Source organism: Phyllopteryx taeniolatus, chromosome 1, assembly GCF_024500385.1.
Source record: "Phyllopteryx taeniolatus isolate TA_2022b chromosome 1, UOR_Ptae_1.2, whole genome shotgun sequence".
In the NCBI taxonomy this organism is placed as follows: Eukaryota; Metazoa; Chordata; class Actinopteri; order Syngnathiformes; family Syngnathidae; genus Phyllopteryx; species Phyllopteryx taeniolatus.
In genome coordinates, this window is record NC_084502.1 from 50,897,036 (window position 1) to 50,918,995 (window position 21,960).

At 44.3% G+C, this 21,960-nt stretch overlaps 1 protein-coding gene across 1 annotated transcript in view; it reads left to right on the forward strand.

The window, feature by feature from the left end:
* The window catches only part of itpr3 (inositol 1,4,5-trisphosphate receptor, type 3), a 243,398-nt gene that overhangs the window by 88,783 nt on the left and 132,655 nt on the right, over nt 1-21,960 (forward strand). Inside the window, exons 18-20 of the mRNA XM_061748450.1 lie at nt 1,280-1,361; nt 3,087-3,202; nt 10,249-10,500. Of these exons, the coding sequence (XP_061604434.1) occupies nt 1,280-1,361; nt 3,087-3,202; nt 10,249-10,500 (450 nt within the window). The remainder of the gene's footprint in view (nt 1-1,279; nt 1,362-3,086; nt 3,203-10,248; nt 10,501-21,960) is intronic.

Consider the following 21,960-nt stretch of genomic DNA (forward strand, 5'->3'; position numbering starts at 1 on the left):
ATTTTTCCTACATCATCTACTACCATCTACATGCTCTAGTTTTCGTGCAATTTGAACTTTCTGATTTTCATAAAAACGATTGGTGCATGCCTATATTGCTATACGTAATTAACCTAACCTTTTTCTCAAAGTCACGAGTAGCGCAGCGCACCAGCTGCCAGTCACAAACTTTCAATTAACTTCTGTCCCCATTACAAGTTAGATTTGCTCGCTGCAGCACCTTTAATATGATCAGTGACAAGTGCAAATTCTTGCCTGAACAGGGCCTAATTTGATTGTATTTTATTCCTATCGACAGTCCAAAGTGATTTTCACATACTCTTATTTCCATATTGGTTAAATGTTACAGATTTGAATATTGACGGCTTTTCTATGCATTTTTTTAAAAGTTTTCATGCGAACTGTCATTCATCAAATTGTTTTTGTAAAAACATCGAGACCATCTTTAACAAGACTGCTGGACTACTTAGTGAACTACTTGTAGACCAGGGGTTGCACGGACCGCATGCGGCCCACGAAGACTTGGAGTGCGGCCTGCCAAAACGTATTGGCTGGCTTAGTAGACTCGACTTATGCAAGCCACAGAGACTGGAGTTTCACATTAGATGCACATGTCGCTTGCGTATGCTGTGCAGTTAATAGTTTTATTACTTACTCTTATTTTTAGTTGTTTTTTAAATTCGCTAAAAATAATGCTGAATTGCAAGAAATCTGTAGCTTTAAGAAAAAAAACTACCTTCATATTTGAAATCAGCACCACAAAATTAGGTAAGGACAAGGACAATCATCTCTAAACATTATTGAGTATACTGTTGGGTGGGGTGTGTTAAGAGTGATTATTCCTTCCCTTAGAAAACTGTTTGGGCAGACAATTGTGAATGTCACAGATGTTCAATATTTACGATGGTAAATCCTTATGTGTGTGGTCAACACCAAGTTCCGCGGAGCCTTGGACTGTGATTGTGACGTGAAATGGAACAATAGCGAATCAGGAAGCTCACAGCCGACAGCTAATTGGACATAACTCATTGAAGCCACTTGTTTTAAAACCTTTTGGATGTCTTCGGAGCAATGCCTTGACATGCAAGGATTCTGAGGTAAAACCCATAGCAGATGCCATACATGCCATAAACATATTGACCTCAAAAGATTTGGAATGTGTGATTAGCTTGAAATTTCACACAGATGTTGCTTGTTTTTATGCACAAAACAGCCTCCGGAAGCAGACTACAAATGCCACAAACACATTATACATTTCTCTGACTTTGTTTGATTGCAGTCGGCGGGTGCCTAAAGAGGCGGCCCCTGGTGAAATCCCCACACAGTATATGGGAATGGACGACTATGCAGATGAAGACGAGGTAATCAAGTCTTCCTAAACACATTAGTTCCCTTTTTTTCAGCTCCAATTCAAAATGTTTTCTCACTGAATCAAACTTTAGGAATACACTTCAGTCAATGAACTGACTTAATAGGAGAATTTTGAGTCGACAAGGAGTCGTCGCTGTGCTCTTGGGGGCATTTTTGTCGGCCGGCCACTCCTTGGACGGTTCACCACTGTTCTATGTTTTCTCCATGTGAGGATAATGGCTCTCCCTATGGTTCGCTGGAATCCTAAAGCTTTAGAAAGGGCTTTTGTAACCGTTTCCAGACTGATATATGTAAATTACTTTTTTTCTTGACTGTTCTGGAATTTCTTTGGATCGTGCCATTTATTTGAGATATTTTGGCTGACTTCATTTTGTTGATCAGGTTGTATTTAAGTTATTTCTTGACGGAACAGGTCTGAAAGTAATGGGCTTGAGTGTGATAAATTAAAATTAACCATTAATGTGATTAGCCACAGTTGATTCATGATTTTAACAAGGGAAGCCATTACTTCTTCACACAGGGCCAGGTAGCTTTGAATAGTTATTTTTTTCCCCCTTAATAAATAAAATCATCATTAAAAACAGCATTTTATGTTTACTTAGTTCATCTTAGATATTTATATTTGTTTGATGATCTTAAACATTGACGTGATGAAACTATGAAAAAATATAAGAATTTGAGAAGGGGACAATACTTTTTCAAGGCACTGTATATGTACTTTATGCTACCTGGTCTTGCCAACCCATTTGCTCCTTTTCGACAGCAATTACTGAAAGTCTTATTACCCTCCTGGATTACACAATCTCACGCTCACCAGCTCTCTGCTTGCGAGGATACTAGTGCATTCATCATGCACATATTTTATGGGGTACTCATTCAGGAGGTACTTGAAGGTCATGCTTGCCAATCTGGGATTTGGTAAATATGACCGGATGGAAAGTTACACTAATTACACGGGTGGTGGGTCCTACCCACTAGCCTAGGACTGGCATGCCTGTGGTGCATTGCCCCCAGAGGGGATGGTGCCATGGATGCTGTGCCATGGGGCTGCGCCAGTCTTCCACCCCCGCCTCTCGTTTCTCATTCCGTGTCTCAGTGCAGTAGCGGTCCCGTTGGCCCTTCAGCTGTTCCTGGCCCAATGGGGTTGGTTGGGTTTGTGTGTGGGTGGGCTCAGGTTGGGAGCGGGGTCTCTGGCAGTTGTTTGGGGTCTACCTGCCCAGCACCCTAGACTCCTGGCAGCCACTTGGCTTCTGTGTCCTGGGAGCTTGCCTAGCTTTGGGGCGAGATGGGCAAAGCACCTTGCTGCATTGGTGAGAAGTTGTCTGCATTATCCTGGCCCGATAGGACAGTAATATCTCCAACCCAGTCTTCAGTACTGTTCGGGACTATGATTTGTGCTGCATAAGTAAGTCACCTCTCTCATTTCACTCTTCGATTTATCTTTATTATGGTTTTCCCTCATTATTGTTCATCCTCGTTATGGTTTATCTTGATCATTTATCCTCATCATCATTTATCCTTGTTATTATCCTTGTTATTTTACATAGTTGTTGTTTATCCTTGTCTATCCTATCTTCTTTATGGTTTATCCTCATTATGGTTAACCCAGGTATTATTCTCCTCGTTAAGGTTTAGCTTCATTATGGATCAACCTTGTTATGGTTTGTCCTCGTTGTTGTTTATCCTCGTCAGGGCTCATTTTTTGTTTACTGTAGGTATGGCTGGTGTGGGCCGACAAAACCAAAGAGAAGCAGGAGAAGAGCATAAGGCAGCTCGCTCAGGAGGCCCGACAAGGCAACGCCCATGACGAAAACGTTCTTACCTACTACAGGTTAGGAGTCATGTCTCCAAAAAAACAAGGTGTTGTCTGTCTCTCAAACTAACAAATAGTGTTTTCAATGTCTCCAACAAACAAATACTGTTCTTTATGTCTCTGACACACAAATAGTGTTGTTGATCAAACAAACCTATAGTGTTCAGTGTTTCCCACAGGACGAAAATCTACAGTATTTGTGGTGTTGGGCACCCGCTGGCTGGCCCGGTTGGGGGTCGGGGGTATCTCTTTTTGTGCATTGATGATTTGTGCAGTTCCCACCCCCCCCCCCCCAAAAAAAAAAAAAAAAGTTTGATTGGTATTTTAATAGAATACTGTAATTTTCTTTTAATTTTGTTAATAATAAAATACATTTAACACCAATAAATTTATGTTGAGGTCAAACAAACAATGTACAACAATAACAATACCATGAGAAATTCAATGCAAAATTACAACCCCTAACTTAAATAACTACATTAATGTAAACTGTGATTCAAACACCAAATAACTTGAAAAAGTTTTTAAAAAATAAAAATATAATAGAAATATGGTAGGTAACACTTGATTGCACTTGATTAGGAAAGCCACACCCCTGTCTATGTAAGACCTTACAGCTCACAGTGCATGTCAGAGCAAATGAGAATCATGAGGTCAAAGGAACTGCCTGAAGAGCTCACAGACAGAATTGTGGCAAGGCACAGATCTGGCCAAGGTTACAAAAAACAAATGCTGCTGCACTTAAGGTTCCTAAGAGCACAGTGGCCTCCATAATGCTTAAATGGAAGACGTTTGGGATGACCAGAACCCTAGAGCTGGCCGTCCGGCCAAACTGAGCAATTGGGGGAGAAGAGCCTTGGTGAGAGAGGTAACGAAGAACCCAAAGATCACTGTGACTGAGCTCCAGAGATGCAGTCGGGAGATGGGAGAAAGTTCTGGAAAGTCAACCATCACTGCAGCCCTCCACCATTCGGGGATTTATGGCAGAGTGGCCCGACAGAAGCCTCTCCTCAGTGCAAGACACATGAAAGCCCGCATGGAGTTTGCTAAAAAAAAAAAAAAAAAAAAAGACTCCAAGATGGTGAGAAATAAGATTATCTTGTCTGATGAGACCAAGATAGAAATTGTTGGCCTTAATTCTAAGTGGCATGTGTGGAGAAAACCAGGCACTGCTCATCACCTGTCCAATGCAGTGAAGCATGGTGGTGGCAGCATCATGCTGTGGGTGTGTTTTTCAGCTGCACGGATAGGGAGACTGGTTGCAATCGCAGAAAAGATGAATGTAGCAAAGTACAGGGATATCCTGGATGAAAACCTTCGCCAGAGTGCTAAGAACCTCAGACTGGGCTGAAGGTTCACCTTCTAAAAAGACAATGACCCTAAGCACAGAGCTAAAATACCGAAGGAGTGGCTTCAGAACAACTCTGTGACTGTTTTGGCATGGCCCAGCCAGAGCCCTGACTTAAACCCAATTGAGCATCTCTGGAAAGACCTGAAAATGGCTGCCCACCAACATTCACCATCCAACCTGACAGAACTGGAGAGGATCTCCAAGGAGGAATGGCAGATGATCCCCAAATCCAGGAGTGAAAAACTTGTTGCATCATTCCCAAAAAGACTCATGGCTGTATTGGCTCAAAAGGGTGCTTCTACTAAATATTGAGCAAAGGGTCTGAATACTTATGGCTGTGTGATATTTCAGTTTTTCTTTTTTAATAAATCTGCAAAAATGTCAACAATTCAGTTTTTTTCTGTCAATATGGGGTGCTGTGTGTACATTAATGTGAAAAAAATGAACTTAAATGATTTTAGCAAATGGCTGCAATATAACAAAGAGTGAAAAATTTAAGGGACTGGATACTTTCCTTACCCACTGTATGATGAAAATTACAGGCCTCTCTCATCTTTTTAAGTGGGAGAACTTGCACAATTGGTGGCTGACTACATACTTTTTTGCCCCACTTTACATCAGTGTGTGTTGAATTTCCCCTTGAAGGAAGCCATTATGTATCATACATTTAAAAAAAAATTAAATTCAAAAATAAAAATGCTGATCTGCAAAAATACTATTTCATGATTTTTCAAACCTTATCTACATTGCTCATCTTATGCAGGCAACATACTCTCATATCATTCCTTCACTTTCCCTCATAAAAATACCATGTTAATCTTGTGATATTATGACTTGAAAAAATATACAACTTTTTATTTTGAAAATATATAACTTTTTACATACAAATCTTCTTTTCCTTTCGGCGAGTCCCGTTTTCCATACAAGCATATTTCCTGCATCCTCCTCTTAAACACCAACAGACCTCATGTCTTCCCTTACTACATCTAGCAACCTTTTCTTTGGTCTTCCTGTAGTTCTCTTGCCAGGCAGCTCCATCCTTATCTTCCTTCTACCAATATACTCACTAGCTCTCCTCTGGCTGTTTCCAAACCATCAAAGTCTGCTCTCTCTAACTTTGGCCTCACCACTGTCTGATAAACTTTGCTCTTCATCCTAGCAGAGACTCTTCTGTTACATAACACACCTGACATTTTCCTCAACCTGTTCCAACCTGTTTGGACATGTTTCTTCACTTCCTTATCACACTCCCCATTGCTCTGGACTGTCGACTCCAAGTATTTAAAGTCCTCCACCTTCACTATCTCTTCTCGCTGTAGCCTCACGCTTCCCCCTCCAACGCTCTCATTTATTCACATATACTGTCTTACTTCGGCTAATCTTCATACCTCTCCTGTCACCACCTTTCTAACTGTACCTCCACCTGGTCCCTACATTCATTGTAGATCACAATGTCATTTGCAGACAGCCTAGTCCATGGGGATTCCAGTCTAACTTCATCTGTCAGCCTATCTATCACCACTCCAGACAGGGAGGGACTCAGAGCTGATCCCTGATGCAGTCCCACCTCCACCTTAATCTCCCTGTCACACCTACAGCACACCTCACCACTGTTCTTCTCCCCTCATACATGTCCTGTACTATTCAGACATACTTCTCTGCTGCTCCAGACTTCCTCATGCAGTACCACAGTTCCTCTACAAAGACACAATGTAGGTCCTTCTGACCTTCTCTCTACTTCTCCATCAACACATTTCAGGCAAATAATGCATCTGTGGTACTCTTCCTAGGCATGAAGCCATACTGTTGCTTGTAAATACTCACTTCTGTCCTGCGTCTAGCCTCCACTACTCTTTGCCATAACTTCCTAAAGACAGCTCTGCACATCAACATTGTTGTTAAAAATTGGCACCAGCAAACATTTTGTCCATTCCTCAGGCATCTTCTCACCTGCCAGAATTCTGTTGAACAAGCTGGTCAAAAACTCCAAAAGCCACCTCTCCTATATGCTTCCATACCTCCACCGGTATGTCATAAATTTTTTTCATCCTCTTTCGTACCTTTATAAGTTCCCCCTTACTAATCATTGCTACTTGTTGGTCCACCACACTCCACCCTAACCTGGTGCACATCCTTCTCATCTTTATCTCTCTGTCTGGCCAAACTGTATAGATCTTTTTCTCCTTTTTTAATGTCCAACATGCAATACATGTCATCATATGCCTTGTTTGGCCTTTGCCACCGCTACCTTTGCACTACGTCGCATCTCCATTCCTTTCTCCTCTCCTTGGTCCTTTCAGTGTCCCACTTCTTCTCAGATAACCTCTTTCCTTGTATGAATTACTGTACTTTAAGGTTCCACCACTAAGTCTCCTTCTCCCCTTTCCTACCAGAAGACACACCAAGTACTCTCCTGCCTGTCTCTCTGATCATCTTGGTTGTAGTGGTCCAGTCTTCAGGAAGCTCCTCCTGCCCACTGACCCTGTCTCACATCTTTTCGAAAAGGTGCACAAAATGCTTCCTTTCTCAGCTTCCACAACATGGTTCTCTGCATTTGTCTTCTTAATCTTCCTTTCCACCACCAGAGTCATTTTACACACCACAATCCTTTGATGTCTAGCTCCGCTCTCTCCTACCACTACCTTCCAGTCGGTAACCTCCTTCAGATTACATCGTCTGCACAAGATGTAATCCAATTGCATGGTTCTACCTCCGCTCTTGTAGGTCACCTTATGTCCCTGCTTCCTCTGGAAGAAAGTGTTCACTACAGCCATTTCCATCCTTTTTGCAAAGTCTACCACCATCTGTACTTCCAAGTTCCTTTCCTGGATGCCAAACATATCCATCACTTCTTCATCACCCCCGTTTCCTTCATTAACATGTACATTACAATCTGCACCAATCACGACTCTCTCTCTGTCTGGGATGCTTAGAACCACTTTGTCTCGCTCCTTCCTGAATTTATCGTTCACCTCTAGGTCACATTCTACCTGTGGGACATAGCCACTAATTATATTATACATAACACCCTCAGTTTCAAGTTTCAGCCTCATCACTCGATCGTAAAGTCTTTTCACCTCCAAGACATTCTTAGCTAACTCTTCCTTTAAAATAACCCCTACTCCATCTCTCTTCCCATCTACACCATAGTAAAATAATTTGAAACCTGCCCCTAACCTTCTAGCTTTACTGCCTTTCACCTGCTCTCCTGGATGCACAATATAGCTTTCTCCTAATCATCATGTCAACCAGCTCCCTCCTTTTCCTGTCAGTCCCAACATTCAAAGTTCCAATCCCAATTTACCCCTTAGCCCTTGGTTTTGCGCGTGCAGGAGAACAAAGGGGCATCCCAATTCCTCGCGGAAGGGCTAAGACAAAGGGGTGTATAGCCCTTGAAATCAAGTGTGGTCGGGGAGCTCACTTGAAAGCGAGGGGTAGGGGACTCAGCCCCCGATGACAGGCGAACATCTTGCTTACAAGGCGGCGGAACGGACAAGGAAGTACAGTGAGAATAATTATTGATATTCATACTAATGACAGTCATGTTTTTATCGACCTAAATATAAGCCATGTTTTGAATTGTTGGTTAAACGGGTCGTTATGACGAGCTTGCACATCGCTAGTGCACTGTCAGACTACGGTGACAAATTCACAGCAAATGCACTTCGCTACAATGTGCTGCATTTTATGAATGATTAAGAAGAATTATTAGAAAGCCAAGTCACATTCAGAAGCTACGTATCTAATGTAACGGCACTAATAATGTCGCTTCTGAGTATACTGTTACATTCACTTTCCATATAGTTTAGGTGTAGCTTATAATCATTCATGTGAAATGCAGCAGTTCATCGTCTTGAAGCCGTTAGCTCAGTGTTAAAATATCCTCGTCTGACATCAGGGTGTCAACGTTATAAATAACAGGACGCCTTTTCCTGCACAGGGACGTGATAAGACAACAGTCTTCTCCAACAGCACACAAAACTCCAGAAATACAGGGCCAGTGCCGAAATGACAACCAACACAAAATAGAATTCTAGAGTTTCTTTTAGAGGAATATGAACAAAAACATAGTTTTTACAGTTTTCCAGTTAAAATGTTAGTTACTGTATTTAAATACAGTGGAAACTAGATAGGGGGTGGTCGTCCGATGTAGCCTATTGCCTGTTACATTGAAGCACCAAATGCATCCACATTCCTGTATAGTACAAAATTATTGTTTTGTATTTTTTTTTTCATGGCTTAAAACACCCAGTAAGTACAAAGGTATTGTAAACAAATATTAAAAAAAGTTTGAAAGTTTCACTTTTTATCCAAACTTACCATGCTTGGTCATGGTGACATTGTTGACATACAGTATTCATCAAAGGCGATTCGCTTTTTGAGCTACGAGGAATTAATGTGCTTCCTAGTTCCAAATCCATTGCAAAAGGCGAATGATCCATCCATCCATTTTCTGAGACGCTTCTCCTCACTAGGGTCGCGGGCGTGCTGGAGCCTATCCCAGCTGTCATCGGGCAGGAGGCGGGGTACACCCTGAACTGGTTGCCAGCCAATCGCAGGGCACATAGGAACAAACAACCATTCACACTCACAGTCATGCCTACGGGCAATTTAGAGTCCAAAAGGCGAATGACATGACAAAAAGATACAACCATCATCAAATGGCTGCCACGTCAGTGCCCCACATTCAACATGGCTGCCACGGAGGGACATCTTTTGGAATTGGATCTAGTTATATTGTATATCTGTGACTTGGAAATACAACAGTCCCATTCTCTGCGTGCATTGCGCCACAGCACCATTAAACAACAACTGCCAATTCTGGACCTAACCTGCGAGAAAACCCCCGCAGGCACGGGGAGAACATGCAAACTCCACACGCGCGGGGCCGGGGATTGAACCCGGGTCCTCAGAACTGTGAGGCTGACGCTCTAACCAGTCGTACACCGTGCCGATGTTTTAACTCAACACAGCAAATTGCGAAATGTCCAACTGATATTCATTGTTCCTGTGACTGCATTTATCCGGGTTTGGGACCGCCCTATAGTTTGCGCTGGCTTTTTTATTTCAAGTTATGCAACTTTATTCATGTAATTTTATGATTTTAATCTAAAAAAATATATACATTTTATTTTGAAAATACTGTATGATTTTTTCATCTCTATAAACATGTCTTTATTTGTTATATTATGATTTTAAAAAGTGCAACTTTTTATTTAGAAAATATACAGATTTAGGTAAAAAACGGACTTCTTGTAATAAATCTTTTGTCTAAAAAATAGACAACTCTTTATTTTGAAAATGTAACTTTTTATCGCTCAGAAAATCCGACTTTATTCCGGTAGTATTACGACTTTAATCTCTAAAACATACTTTATTTTTGTAATATCACTTTAATACATATGCATTTTTAGTCTGAAAATGTATGACTTTTTATTCCTTAAATATGTAACTATATTATCATAATATTATGACTTTAGTCATGAAAATATACAACTCTTCATTTTAAAAATACAGTATATGAGAATTTATTCTCCTTATGTTACCACTAGTGTTGTGTGGTGTATTGTTTTTTTCTTTCAATGTGGCCTCAATACTTATAATATATAATATATATAATAATATATGGATTATGGCATGAAGGACATTATTGAGATTAATGACATTATTGTTGTCAAAGTGTGGTGTGTTAGACTTGTGGTCATCTGCACAGGTATCAACTGAAGCTTTTCGCCAGAATGTGTTTGGACCGCCAATATCTGGCCATTGATGAGATCTCCAAGCAGCTGGATGTGGAGCTCATCTTCCTGTGCATGATGGATGAGACACTTCCCTTCGACCTGCGTGCGTCCTTCTGTCGCCTGATGCTGCATGCCCACGTGGATCGAGACCCGCAGGAACTGGTCACGCCTGTCAAGTTTGCCCGACTCTGGACTGAGATCCCCACCTCCATCACTATCAAGGAGTCAGTCTTTTGGGTAACGGGTGGTGGTGGTGGAGGGGGGTGTGGGGGTTTCTATATTTGTTGTGATTGGACGATTTATTCATAAGGCTAGATTTACACTTGAAGTTCAAGTGCCCAATTCCAATTTAAATATGATATCTAATTTTTTTGACTATTTCCATATACCTTGAAAGAGGGCGCTTGCACTTTTAAACCTCACTTCACTAATGCTGCCCCCCTCCCAACGCCCTGCCTCGAGTCTGACCAAATCTCACTGAAGTACATGAGCGAGATTCTAAAATAATAATGGCATGCAATTATGAAAGTCCATCCATTCATTTACTTCCACTTATCCGAGGTCAGGTTGCGGGGGCAGCAGCTTAAGCAGGGAAGCCCAGACTTCCCTTTCCCAAGTCACTTCGTCCAGCTATTCCGTGGGCATCCTGAGGTGTTCCCAGGCAAGCCAGGAGATGTAGTCTCTCCACCATGTCCTGGGTCGTCCCTAGGGTCTCCTTCCCGGAACACCTCACCAGGGACGAGTCCAGGGGGCATCCTAACCATATGCCTGACCCACCTCATCTGGCTCCTCTCTATGTATAGGAGCAGCAACTCGACTCTGAGCTGCTCTCGGATGACTGAGCTTCTCACCCTATCTCAAAGGGAGAGCCCAGGCACCCTGCGGAGGAAACTAATTTCGGCCGCTTGTATCTACGGCCTTGTTCTTTTGGTCACGACCCACAACTTGTGACCATAGATGAGGGTAGGATTGTAGATCGACCGGTAAATTGAGAGCTTTTCCTTTCGGCTCAGCTCGTTATTTACCAGGACAGGCCGATACAGAGTCTGTATCACTGCAGACACAGCACCAATCCGTCGATCTCCCGCTCGATTTCCTCACTCGTGAACAAGACCTCGAGATACCTGAACTCATCCACTTGGGGCAGAATCTCTTCCTCGACCTAGAGAGGGCACTCCACCCTTTTCCGACCGAGGTCTCAGGTCTCAGATTTGGAGGTGCTGATTTTCATCCCAGTCGCTTCACACTCGCATTGAACCGCTCCAGTGAGAGCTGAAGACTGTGGCTTGATGCGGCCATTAAAACCAAATCATCTGCAAAAAGCAGAGACGTAATTCTGACGTCGGCAAACCGGAATATCTCAACGCCTCGGCTGTGCCGAGAAATTATGCCCATGAATGTAATGAACAGAATCAGTGATAAAGGGCAATTTTGGCAGAGTCCAACCCTCCATGGAAACGTATTTGAGTTACTGCTGGCAATGGTGAACAAAGTCTGACACCGGTCGTACAGGGACCGAACAGCCCTCATCAGGGAATCTGGTACACCATATTCCCAAAGCACCCCCACATGACTCCCCAAGGGACACAGTCTAACGCCTTCTCCAAGTCCACAAAACACGTTGACAGGTTTGACATACTCACATGCACCCTTGAGGACCCTGCTGAGGGTGTAGACCTGGTCCACTGTTCAGTGGCCAGGACGAAAACCACACTGGTCCTCTTGAATCAGAGATTCTACTTCCTGATGGATTCTCCTCTCCAGAATCCCTGAATTGACCTTACCAGGGAGGCTGAGGAGTGTGGTCCCCTATAGTTGGAACACACCCTCCTGTCTCCCTTCTTTAAAAAGGGGACAACCACCCCGGTTTGCCAATCCAGAGGGACTGTCCATGCAATGTTGCAGAGGCGTGTCGACCAGGACAGCCCTACAACATCCAGAGACTTGAGGAACTCTGGGCGGATCTTATCCACCACTGGGGCCCCTCCACCGAGGAGCTTTTAAACCACTTCAGTGACTTCAACCGCAGAGAGAGGGGAACCCGCCGTAGAGTCCTCAGACTCTGCCTCCTCCTGGGGAGGCGTGTCGGGAGAATTTGGGTCTTCGACGTATTCAAGGTCTTCGAAGTATTCGAGGTCAGCAGCACTTCATACCCACTATACACAGTGTTGATGGTGCACTGCTTCCCCCTCCTGAGATGCCGGATGGTGGACCAGAATTTCCTCGATCAAACTGCGGCATAGGGTGTCTTTTGTTGCCAAGTGCACACGTGGACACACTTTTGTCTGAACATGGTTTTCGTTATGGATAGTCCATGATGAGGACAGAAGTCCAATAACAGAACACCGCTCAGGTTCTGATCAGGCAAGGTGTTCTTCCCAGTCATGCCCTTCCATATCTAACTGTCATCACCCACGTGAGCATTGAAGTGCCCCTGCAGAGCGAGGGAGTCCCCAGTAGGAGTATTCTCCAGCACCCCCTCTAAGTACTCCAAAAAGGGTGTTTTCTCTGAGCTGCTGTTTGGTGCATAGGCACAAACAACATTCAGGACCCGTCTCCTGACCCAAAGGAGGAGGGAGGCTTCTCTTGTCTACTGGAGTGAACCCAAACGTACAGGCACTGAGCCGTGGAGCAATCAGTATACCCACACCCGCTCTGTGCATCTCACCGTGGGCAACTCCAGATTGTAAGAGAGTCCAACCCCTCTCGAGAAGGCTGGTACCGGAACCCAAGCGGTGTGTTGATCTGAGCCCAACTATGTCCTGTCGGAATTTGTCGACCTCGCACACTAGCTCAGGCTCTTTTCTCGCCAGAAAGGTGACATTCAACGTCCCTAGAGCTAGCTTCTGTAGCCAGGGATTGGACTGCCAAGATCCCTGTCTTTGACCACACCCAAGCTCACACAGCACCCGACCCCCATGTTTCCTCCCACAAGTGCTGAGCCCATGAAAGAGCGTAGTTGTCATAAATAGTCACAGAGAATACTGTTCAGCTTCAGAAAAATAGCAGCACTAGTATAATAGTAGCACGAGCAAAACTAAACTGCAGTAGTATTAGCACTGTAAACAATGTTAGCTGGCTATGGCTGTTACATTTGTAGCATGTCGTAATACAACCCCAATTCCAATGAAGTTGGGACATTGTGTTAAACATAAATAAAAACAGAATACAATGATTTGCAAAGAAAAGAAAAAACAGAAAAGAAAAAACCAAGATGGCGCCTACCAGTGTGGTCGCCTCGGTAACGCGCTCTCTAGTATTGTTTTTGTTTTTGTGTTTTTCGTCCGTCTTTGGAGACCTTACACGACTCACTTACACAAGGGGAGACCTGCTAACCATCAAGGAGGCTACTCCGGACTTTCTGTCACCAACTTTCGCAAATCCGCTCAGAGACGGAAGCGGCGCCACAGAGGGAAACGGGCCGGCATTCAGGTGAAACTCCGCAAGAGAGGACACAGATTGGCGTTCCCGTCGATCCACCTCGCGAATGTACGCTCCCTACCCAACAAAATGGACGAGCTTCATCTTCTGTTAAAGACCAGTAAAGACTTCGGACGTTCCGCGGCCATGTGCTTCACGGAGACCTGGCTTTGTGAGGCTGTACCCAATGGCGGCGTCATGCTTCCCAAAATTGAAAAAAAACACCCGGACTCACCCCCTCATTATTCTCGGGGACTTTAACAAAGCTCAACTCAACCACCCATCCATCCATCCATTTTCTGAGCCGGTTCTCCTCACTAGGGTCGCGGGCGTGCTGGAGCCTATCCCAGCTGTCATCGGGCAGGAGGCGGGGTACACCCTGAACTGGTTGCCAGCCAATCGCAGGGCACATAGGAACAAACAACCATTCGCACTCACAGTCATGCCTACGGGCAATTTAGAGTCTCCAATTCATGCATGTTTTTGGGACGTGGGAGGAAACCGGAGTGCCCGGAGAAAACCCACGCAGGCACGGGGAGAACATGCAAACTCCACACAGGCGGGGCCGGGGATTGAACCCAGGTCCTCAGAACTGTGAGGCTGACGCTCTAACCAGTCGGCCACCGTGCCGCTCAACTCAACCACGAACTCCCTAAATACAAGCAATACTGTCCTACCAGGGAAAATAATACTTTAGACCACTGCTGCACTACGGTAAAAAACACATACCGTGCTATACCCCTGGGCTCGTCTGATCACTGCTTAATTCACTTAATACCGACGTACAGGCAAGAACTTAAATGCGCGAAGCCTACAGTGAAAACAGTGAAAAAGTGGACCAATGAAGCAAAGATGGAACTTCAAAGCTGTTTAGACTGCACAGACTGGAGTGTCTTTGAAAATTCAGCTGGCAGCCTGGATGAATATACGGACACTGTCACATCCTATATCAGTTTCTGTGAAGAGGTTTGTGTACCAACAAAATCATTTCGCACATTCAACAACAACAAGCCATGGTTCACTGCTAAACTTAAGCAGCTTCGCCAAGCTAAGGAGGACGCATATCAGAGCGGGGACAGGTCCCTGTATAATCGAGCTAGAAACCAGCTGACTAAAGAAATTAACATTGCAAAGAGGATCTATGCAGCAAAGTTGGAAAATAAGTTTAGCGCAAACGACTCTAAATCAGTCTGGCATGCATTCCAATCGCTGACTAATTACAAGCGATGATCCCCCCAAGCTGAGAACAATAGCACACTAGCCAACGACTTGAATATCTTCTACTGCAGATTTGAAAAGGACAGTTTCACACCACACACCCACCCGGCCGCACCCGCGACCACAATCACACCTCTGACTTCTGCGTTAACCATCCATGAACAGGATGTGAGACGCATCTTCAAACAGCAAAAGATTAACAAAGCGGCAGGCCCGGACCATGTGTCCCCATCCTGCCTCAAAGTCTGCACGTAGCAGCTCGCTCCAGTCTTCACTCAGATCTTCAATAGATCTCTGGAAATGTGCGAAGTTCCATCCTGTTTCAAACGCTCCACCATCATTCCAGTCCCCAAGAAACCTGCAATCTCGGGTCTGAATGACTGCAGGCCTGTCGCTTTGACATCTGTGGTCATGAAGTCCTTTGAACGTCTCGTGCTGGACCACCTCAAGAGTGTCACAGGTCCCCTGCTGGACCCCCTGCAGTTTGCCTACCAAGCGAACAGGTCTGCGGATGATACAGTCAACATGGGACTGCACTTCATCCTAGAACATCTCGACAGTGCAGGGACCTACGCGAGGATCCTGTTCGTGGACTTCAGCTCAGCGTTTAACACCATCATCCCTGAACTACTTTCATCCAAGCTTCTCCAGCTCAGCGTCTCACCTGCCATCTGCCAGTGGATTTACAGCTTTCTGACGGGCAGGACACAGCAGGTCAGGCTGGGGGAGGCCACCTCATCCACACGCAGCATCAGCACTGGGGCGCCTCAAGGTTGTGTCCTGTCTCCGCTGCTCTTCTCTCTCTACACGAACGACTGCACCTGAGCGAACCCGACTGTCAAACACCTGAAGTTTGCAGATGACACCACTGTCATCGGCCTCATCAAGGACGGTGACGAGTCTGCATATCGACAGGAAGCGGAGCGGCTGGAGCTGTGGTGCGGCCGACACAACCTGGAGCTGAACACGCTCAAGACTGTAGAGATGATCGTGGACTTCAGGAGGCATCCTTCGCCACAGCTGCCCCTCACGTTGTCCAGCTGCCTTGTGTCAACCGTCGAGACCTTCAAGTTCCTGGGAATTACAATCTCTCAGGACCTGAAGTGGGCGACCAACATCAACTCCGTCCTCAAAAAGGCCCAGCAGAGGATGTACTTCCTGCGGCTTCTGAGAAAGCACGGCCTGGCACCGGAGCTGCTGAGACAGTTCTACACAGCGGTCATCGAATCAGTCCTGTGTTCTTCCATCACAGTCTGGTTTGGTGCTGCTACAAAAAAGGACAAACTCCGACTGCAACGGACAATCAAAACTGCTGAAAGGATTGTCGGTACCCCCCTACCCACCCTTGAGGACTTGCACGCTGCCAGAACTAAGACAAGGGCGTGCAAAATCCTCTCGGACCCGCTACACCCCGGTCACCAGCTCTTCCAGCTCCTTCCCTCAGGTAGGCGCTACCGATCAATGCAAACTAGAACTAGTAGACATTCCAACAGCTTCTTCCCTCTTGCGATCAACTTCTTAAACACCTAACCTACAATTCCATTACAACATGCTGGCAATTTTTTTACTTGAGTTTGTTGTTACATTTCTGTGGGGCCAATTATGTATTACTCGTGCACTCACTGTGGTTGTCTCGCCATGCTGCACTATTTGCATATACTGGCCACTCATGCCAGAGTAGCATCTTCTCCATTTGCACACTGATTGAGGAGTATCTGTAACATTTGCACAACCAACATTGTCCCAGATTATCGCACTACTCGTCACTTTAAACCACATACACTCCTTGAAGTCTCGGCGCCCTTTTCACAATGGTCATTGCACCGGACTATTGTAATATTAGTCATTCGAACTGCTCTAAGTGCTAGAGGACTCTGCATCTTTTTGCACAATTGTTTTTTGTCAATGTCTTTATGTCTCCAAAGTGTTCTGTTGTACTAGAGCGGCTCCAACTACCGGAGACAAATTCCTTGTGTGTTTTGGACATACTTGGCAAATAAAGATGATTCTGATTCAGAAATCATGTTCGACCTATATTTAATTTAATACACTACAAAGACAAGATATTTAATGTTCAATCTGATAAACTTTATTGTTTTTAGCAAATAATCATTAACTTAGAATTTTATGGCTGCATCACGTTCCAAAAAAGCTGGGACAGGTGGCAAAAAAGACTAAGAAAATTGAGGAATGCTCATCTAACACCTGTTTGGAACATCCCACAGGTGAACAGGCTAATTGGGAACAGGTGGGTGCCATGATTGGGTATAAAAGGAGCTTCCCTGAGTTGCTCAGTCATTCATAAGCCACTGTGTTAAATCACCTTTTCTTTCAACAACATTCACTAAACGTTTGGGAAATAGTGCAGCGTGGCGAGACTACGACAGTGAGTGCACGAGTAATGTATAATTGGCCCAACAGAAATGTGACAACAATCTCAAGACAAAGAATTGGTGGCATGTTGCAATGGAATTATAAGTTAGCTATTTAAGAAGTTGATGGCAAGAGGGAAGAAGCTGTTGGAATGTCTGCTAGTTTTAGTTTGCATTGTTCGGTAGCGGCGGCTGGAGGCTGTCTTAGAGTGTCTGCCTCACAGTTCTGAGGAGCGGGGGTTCAATCCTGCCTGTGTGGAGTTTGCATGTTCTCTCCGTGCCTGCGTGGGTTTTCTCCGGGCACTCCTGTTTTCTCCCACATCCCAAAAACATGCATGGTAGGTTGAATGACAACTCTAAATTGCCCGTAGGTGTGAATGTGAGTGCGAATGGTTGTTTGTTTGTATGTGCCCTGCGATTGGCTGGCAACCAGTTCAGGGTGTACCCCACCTCCTGCCCGATGATAGCTGGAATAGGCTCCAGCACGCCCGCGACCTTTGTGAGGAGAAGCGGCTCAGAAAATGGATGGATGGATGGATGTTCCGTAGCGGCTACCTGAGGGAAGGAGCTGGAAGAGTTGGTGACCAGGATGTGGAGGGTCCAAGAGGATTTTGCACGCTCTTGTCTGTGGCGAAGGATGCCTCCTGAAGTCCACAATCATCTCTACAGTCTTGAGCGTGTTCAGCTCCAGGTTGTGTCGGCCGCACAACAGCTCCAGCCGCTCCACTTCCTGTCAATATGCAGACTCATCACCGTCTTTGATGAGGCCAATGACAGTGGTGTCCTCTGCAAACTTCAGGAGTTTGACAGCCGGGTGTGTTGAGATGCAGTTGTTCGTGTAGAGTGAGAAGAGCAGTGGAGAGAGGACACAACTTTGGGGTGCCCCAGTGCTGATGCTGCGTGTGGATGAGGTGGCCTCCCCCAGCCTCACCTGCTGTGTCCTGCCCGTCAGAAAGCTGACCTGTTTGCTCGGTAGGCAAACTGCAAAGCGTCCAGCTTTTGAAACAGGATGGTACTTCGCACAGTTCCAGAGATCTATTGAAGATCTGTGTGAAGCCTGGAGCGAGCTGGTCCGCGCAGACTTTGAGGCAGGATGGGGACACAAGGTCTGGGCATGCCACTTTGTTAATCTTTTGTTGTTTGAAGATGCGTCTCTCTTCTCATCCTGTTCGTAGATGGTTAACGCAGAAGCCAGAGGTTTGATTGTGGTCGGCGGTGCGGCTGGGTGGATGTCGGGTGTGAGTGTCCTTTTCAAATCTGCAGTAGAAGGTGTTCAAGTCGTTGGCTAGTCTACTATTGTTTTCAGCTTGGGGGTGATCGTCGCTTGTAATTGGTGAGCGATTGAAATTCATGCCAGACTGATTTAGAGTTGTTAGCGCTAAACTGTTTTTCCAACTTTGCTGCATAGTTTCTCTTTGCAATTTTAATTTTCTTTAGTCAGCAGGTTTCTAGTGCGATTATGCAGGGCCCTGTCCCCGCTTCGATATGCCTCCTCCTTAGCTCGGCGAAGTTGCTTAAGTTTGGCAGTGAACCACGGCTTGCTGTTATTGAATGTGCGAAATGACTTTGTGGGCACACACACACCTCTTCACAGAAACTAATATAGGATGTGACAGTGTCCGTATATTCATCCAGGCTGCCAGCTGAATTTTCAAAGACAGCTTTGAAGTTCTGTCTTTTCTTCATTTAAGTTTTTGTCTTTATGTTGGTATTAAGTGAATTAAGCAGTGATCAGACGAGCCCAGGGCTGCATGAGGTATGGCATGGTATGTGTTATTTAGCGTAGTACAGCAGTGGTCTAAAAGGTTATTTTCCCTGGTAGGACGGTTGATGTGCTGCTGTATTTAGGGAGTTAGTGGTTGAGTTTACCTTTGTTAAAGTCCCTGAGAATAATGAGGGGTGAGTCCGGGTGGTTTTTTTTCAATTTTGTTTACTTTTTCAGCAAGCATTAGCAGTGCGGCATTCGTGTTAGCTTGAGGCGGAATTTAAACACCGGCGAGTATGAAAGATGCGAACTCACGAGGCGAGTAGAATGGATTACAGTTAAGTTACCCATGCCATTAGCACTAACACAGCCCCATACCATGACAGATGCTTGCTTTTGAACTTTGCGTTCATAACAGTCCAGATGGTTCATTTCCTCTTTGGCCCAGAGGACACGACGTCCATAATATCCCAAAACAATTTGAAATGTGGACTCGTCGGGCCACAGAACACCTTTCCACTTTGCATCACTCCATCTTAGATGAGCTCGTGCCCAGAGAAGCCGGCGGCGTTTCTGGGTGTTGTTGATAAATGGCTTTTGCTTTGCATAGTTTCAAGTTGCACTTACGGATGTAGCGCCGAACTGTATTTACTGACATTGGTTTTCTGAAGTGTTCATGAGCCCAGGTGGTGACATCCTTTACACATTGATGTCGGTTTTTGATGCAGTGCCGCCTGAGGGATCGAAGGTCACGGGCATTCAATGTTGGTTTTCGGCCCTGTCGCTTACATGCAGTGATTTCTCCAGATTCTCTGAACCTTTTGATGATATTATGGACCGTAGATGATAAAATCCCTAAATTCCTTGCAATTGTACTTTGAGGAATATTGTCCTTAAACTGTTCGACTATTTTCTCACGTACTTATTCACAAAGATGTGAACTTCCCCCCATCTTTGCTTGTGAATGACTGAGCAACTCAGGGAAGCTCCTTTTATACCCAATCATGGCACCCACCTGTTCCCAATTAGCCTGTTCACCTGTGGGATGTTCCAAACAGGTGTTTGATGAGCATTCCTCAATTTTCTTCATCTTTTTTGCCACCTGTCCCAGCTTTTTTGGAAAGTGTTTCTGGCATAAAATTCAAAGTTAATGATTATTTGCTAAAAACAATAAAGTTTATCAGTTTGAACATGAAATATCTTGTCTTTGTAGTGTATTCAATTAAATATAGGTTGAACATGATTTGCAAATTATTGTATTCTGTTTTTATTTATGTTTAACACAACGTCCCAACTTCACTGGAATTGGGGTTGTAAGGCGAGCCTCTGGCGTGCCTGCGAGCGTCTTGCATGTGCGCGTGTGTGTACATGTCAATGGTTGAATTTTGGTTGAACAGTTTAAACATAAATGACAGTTGTTTTCAAACTGCAAACCCTCCCCTGTAGGTGCAGCAAATACAGCAACTGAAATAAGTATTTAACACGTCACCAATTTTTCACTAAATATATTTCCAAAGGTGCTATTAACATGAAATTTTGACCAGATGTTGGGAACAACCCAAGTAACCCATACATACGAAGAAAGTAGAACAAGAAATTAAGTTGTGTATAATAATGTGAAATGACACATGGAAAAAGTATCATAATAAATAAATACATATAATAATGATAATAATACAAATATATATATATATAAATAAATAATGCAAATATAAAATGAGGCACCAATAACAAAACAAATGCAGGACATAAAAACACTGTTTACAGAAACACAATAAAATAACAACAAAAAATGCCATCTCTCATACAGAGTCTGAGACTGCTTGGGAGAACAAATATTTGGATTTTAAATGGAATTTAAATATAAAGCGAGCGGGAGCTAGTCTAACCTCAGCAGCTCATTCCAGAGTTTGGGGGCTGCGACAGCAAAGGCTCTGTCTCACCTGCGTTTCAACCTTGCTGTTTGACGACAGGGAGAGATCTGTCGGCAGACCTCAGAGATGGTATTGGAGTATATGGGTGTAAAAGATCAGAGAGGTAGGATGCAGCTAGCCCATTCAACGCTTTAAAAGCAAACAATAACATTTCAAAATGAATCCTAAAATGTATTGGGAGCCAGTGGAGTGATGTCAGCACAGGTGAGATGTGTTCTTGCTTGCATGCTCAAGTTAAGTCGTGCAGCAGCATTCTGGACCAATTGCAAATGAGCGCGGGAAGCCTGGCTGACCACCAACATTGTGTGGTGGAAACAAAAGCATCAATAATTCTCTCAAAATCATTAAAGTAAAGAAAAGGCTTAACCTTGGATAACATTTTCAATTGAAAAACTGGATTTTATAACACAATTTATCTGTTGATCCATTTAAAAAAACAACTGTCAGTTTTTTACCCTCAGATTAGTAACAGTGTGTTTGATATTGGGAGCAAGGGAACCCAAGTCAAGAGGGGCAATAGGGGTATACCTGGGTCCAAACACTATGACTTTGGTTTTACTTGCATTGAAATGTAAACGGTTCAGAGCCATTCAAGCTTTAATGTCCTTCAGGCAATCCAGCAACGGCATAACACAATTAGAGACACTGGTTTAACGGCCAGGTAAGTTTGGATATTGCTGCATACAATTGGAACGAGATGCCATATATTTTTTTATTATAGCCCCTAAGGGGAGCAGGTACAGGGAGAAGAGAACAGCCCCTATAATGAAACCTTGGGGGACTCCGTTTTCAAGAGGTGCAGTGGACGAGCAATGTTTCCCAAGACTAAAAGAAACACTTCTATTGGACAGAGAAGACCGAAACCACTGAAGAGCAGTGCCACTAATGCCCACTCAATGCTTCAGGCGAGACTTGAGGATACTGTGGTCACCTGTGTCGAAACCAAATAGTTGGGGGGATATTCAACCTCCGTCTTGGATGCACAGGCAAAAGCATTCTTAAAAGAAAAAAAAAAAGATAAAATAATTTGAAAAT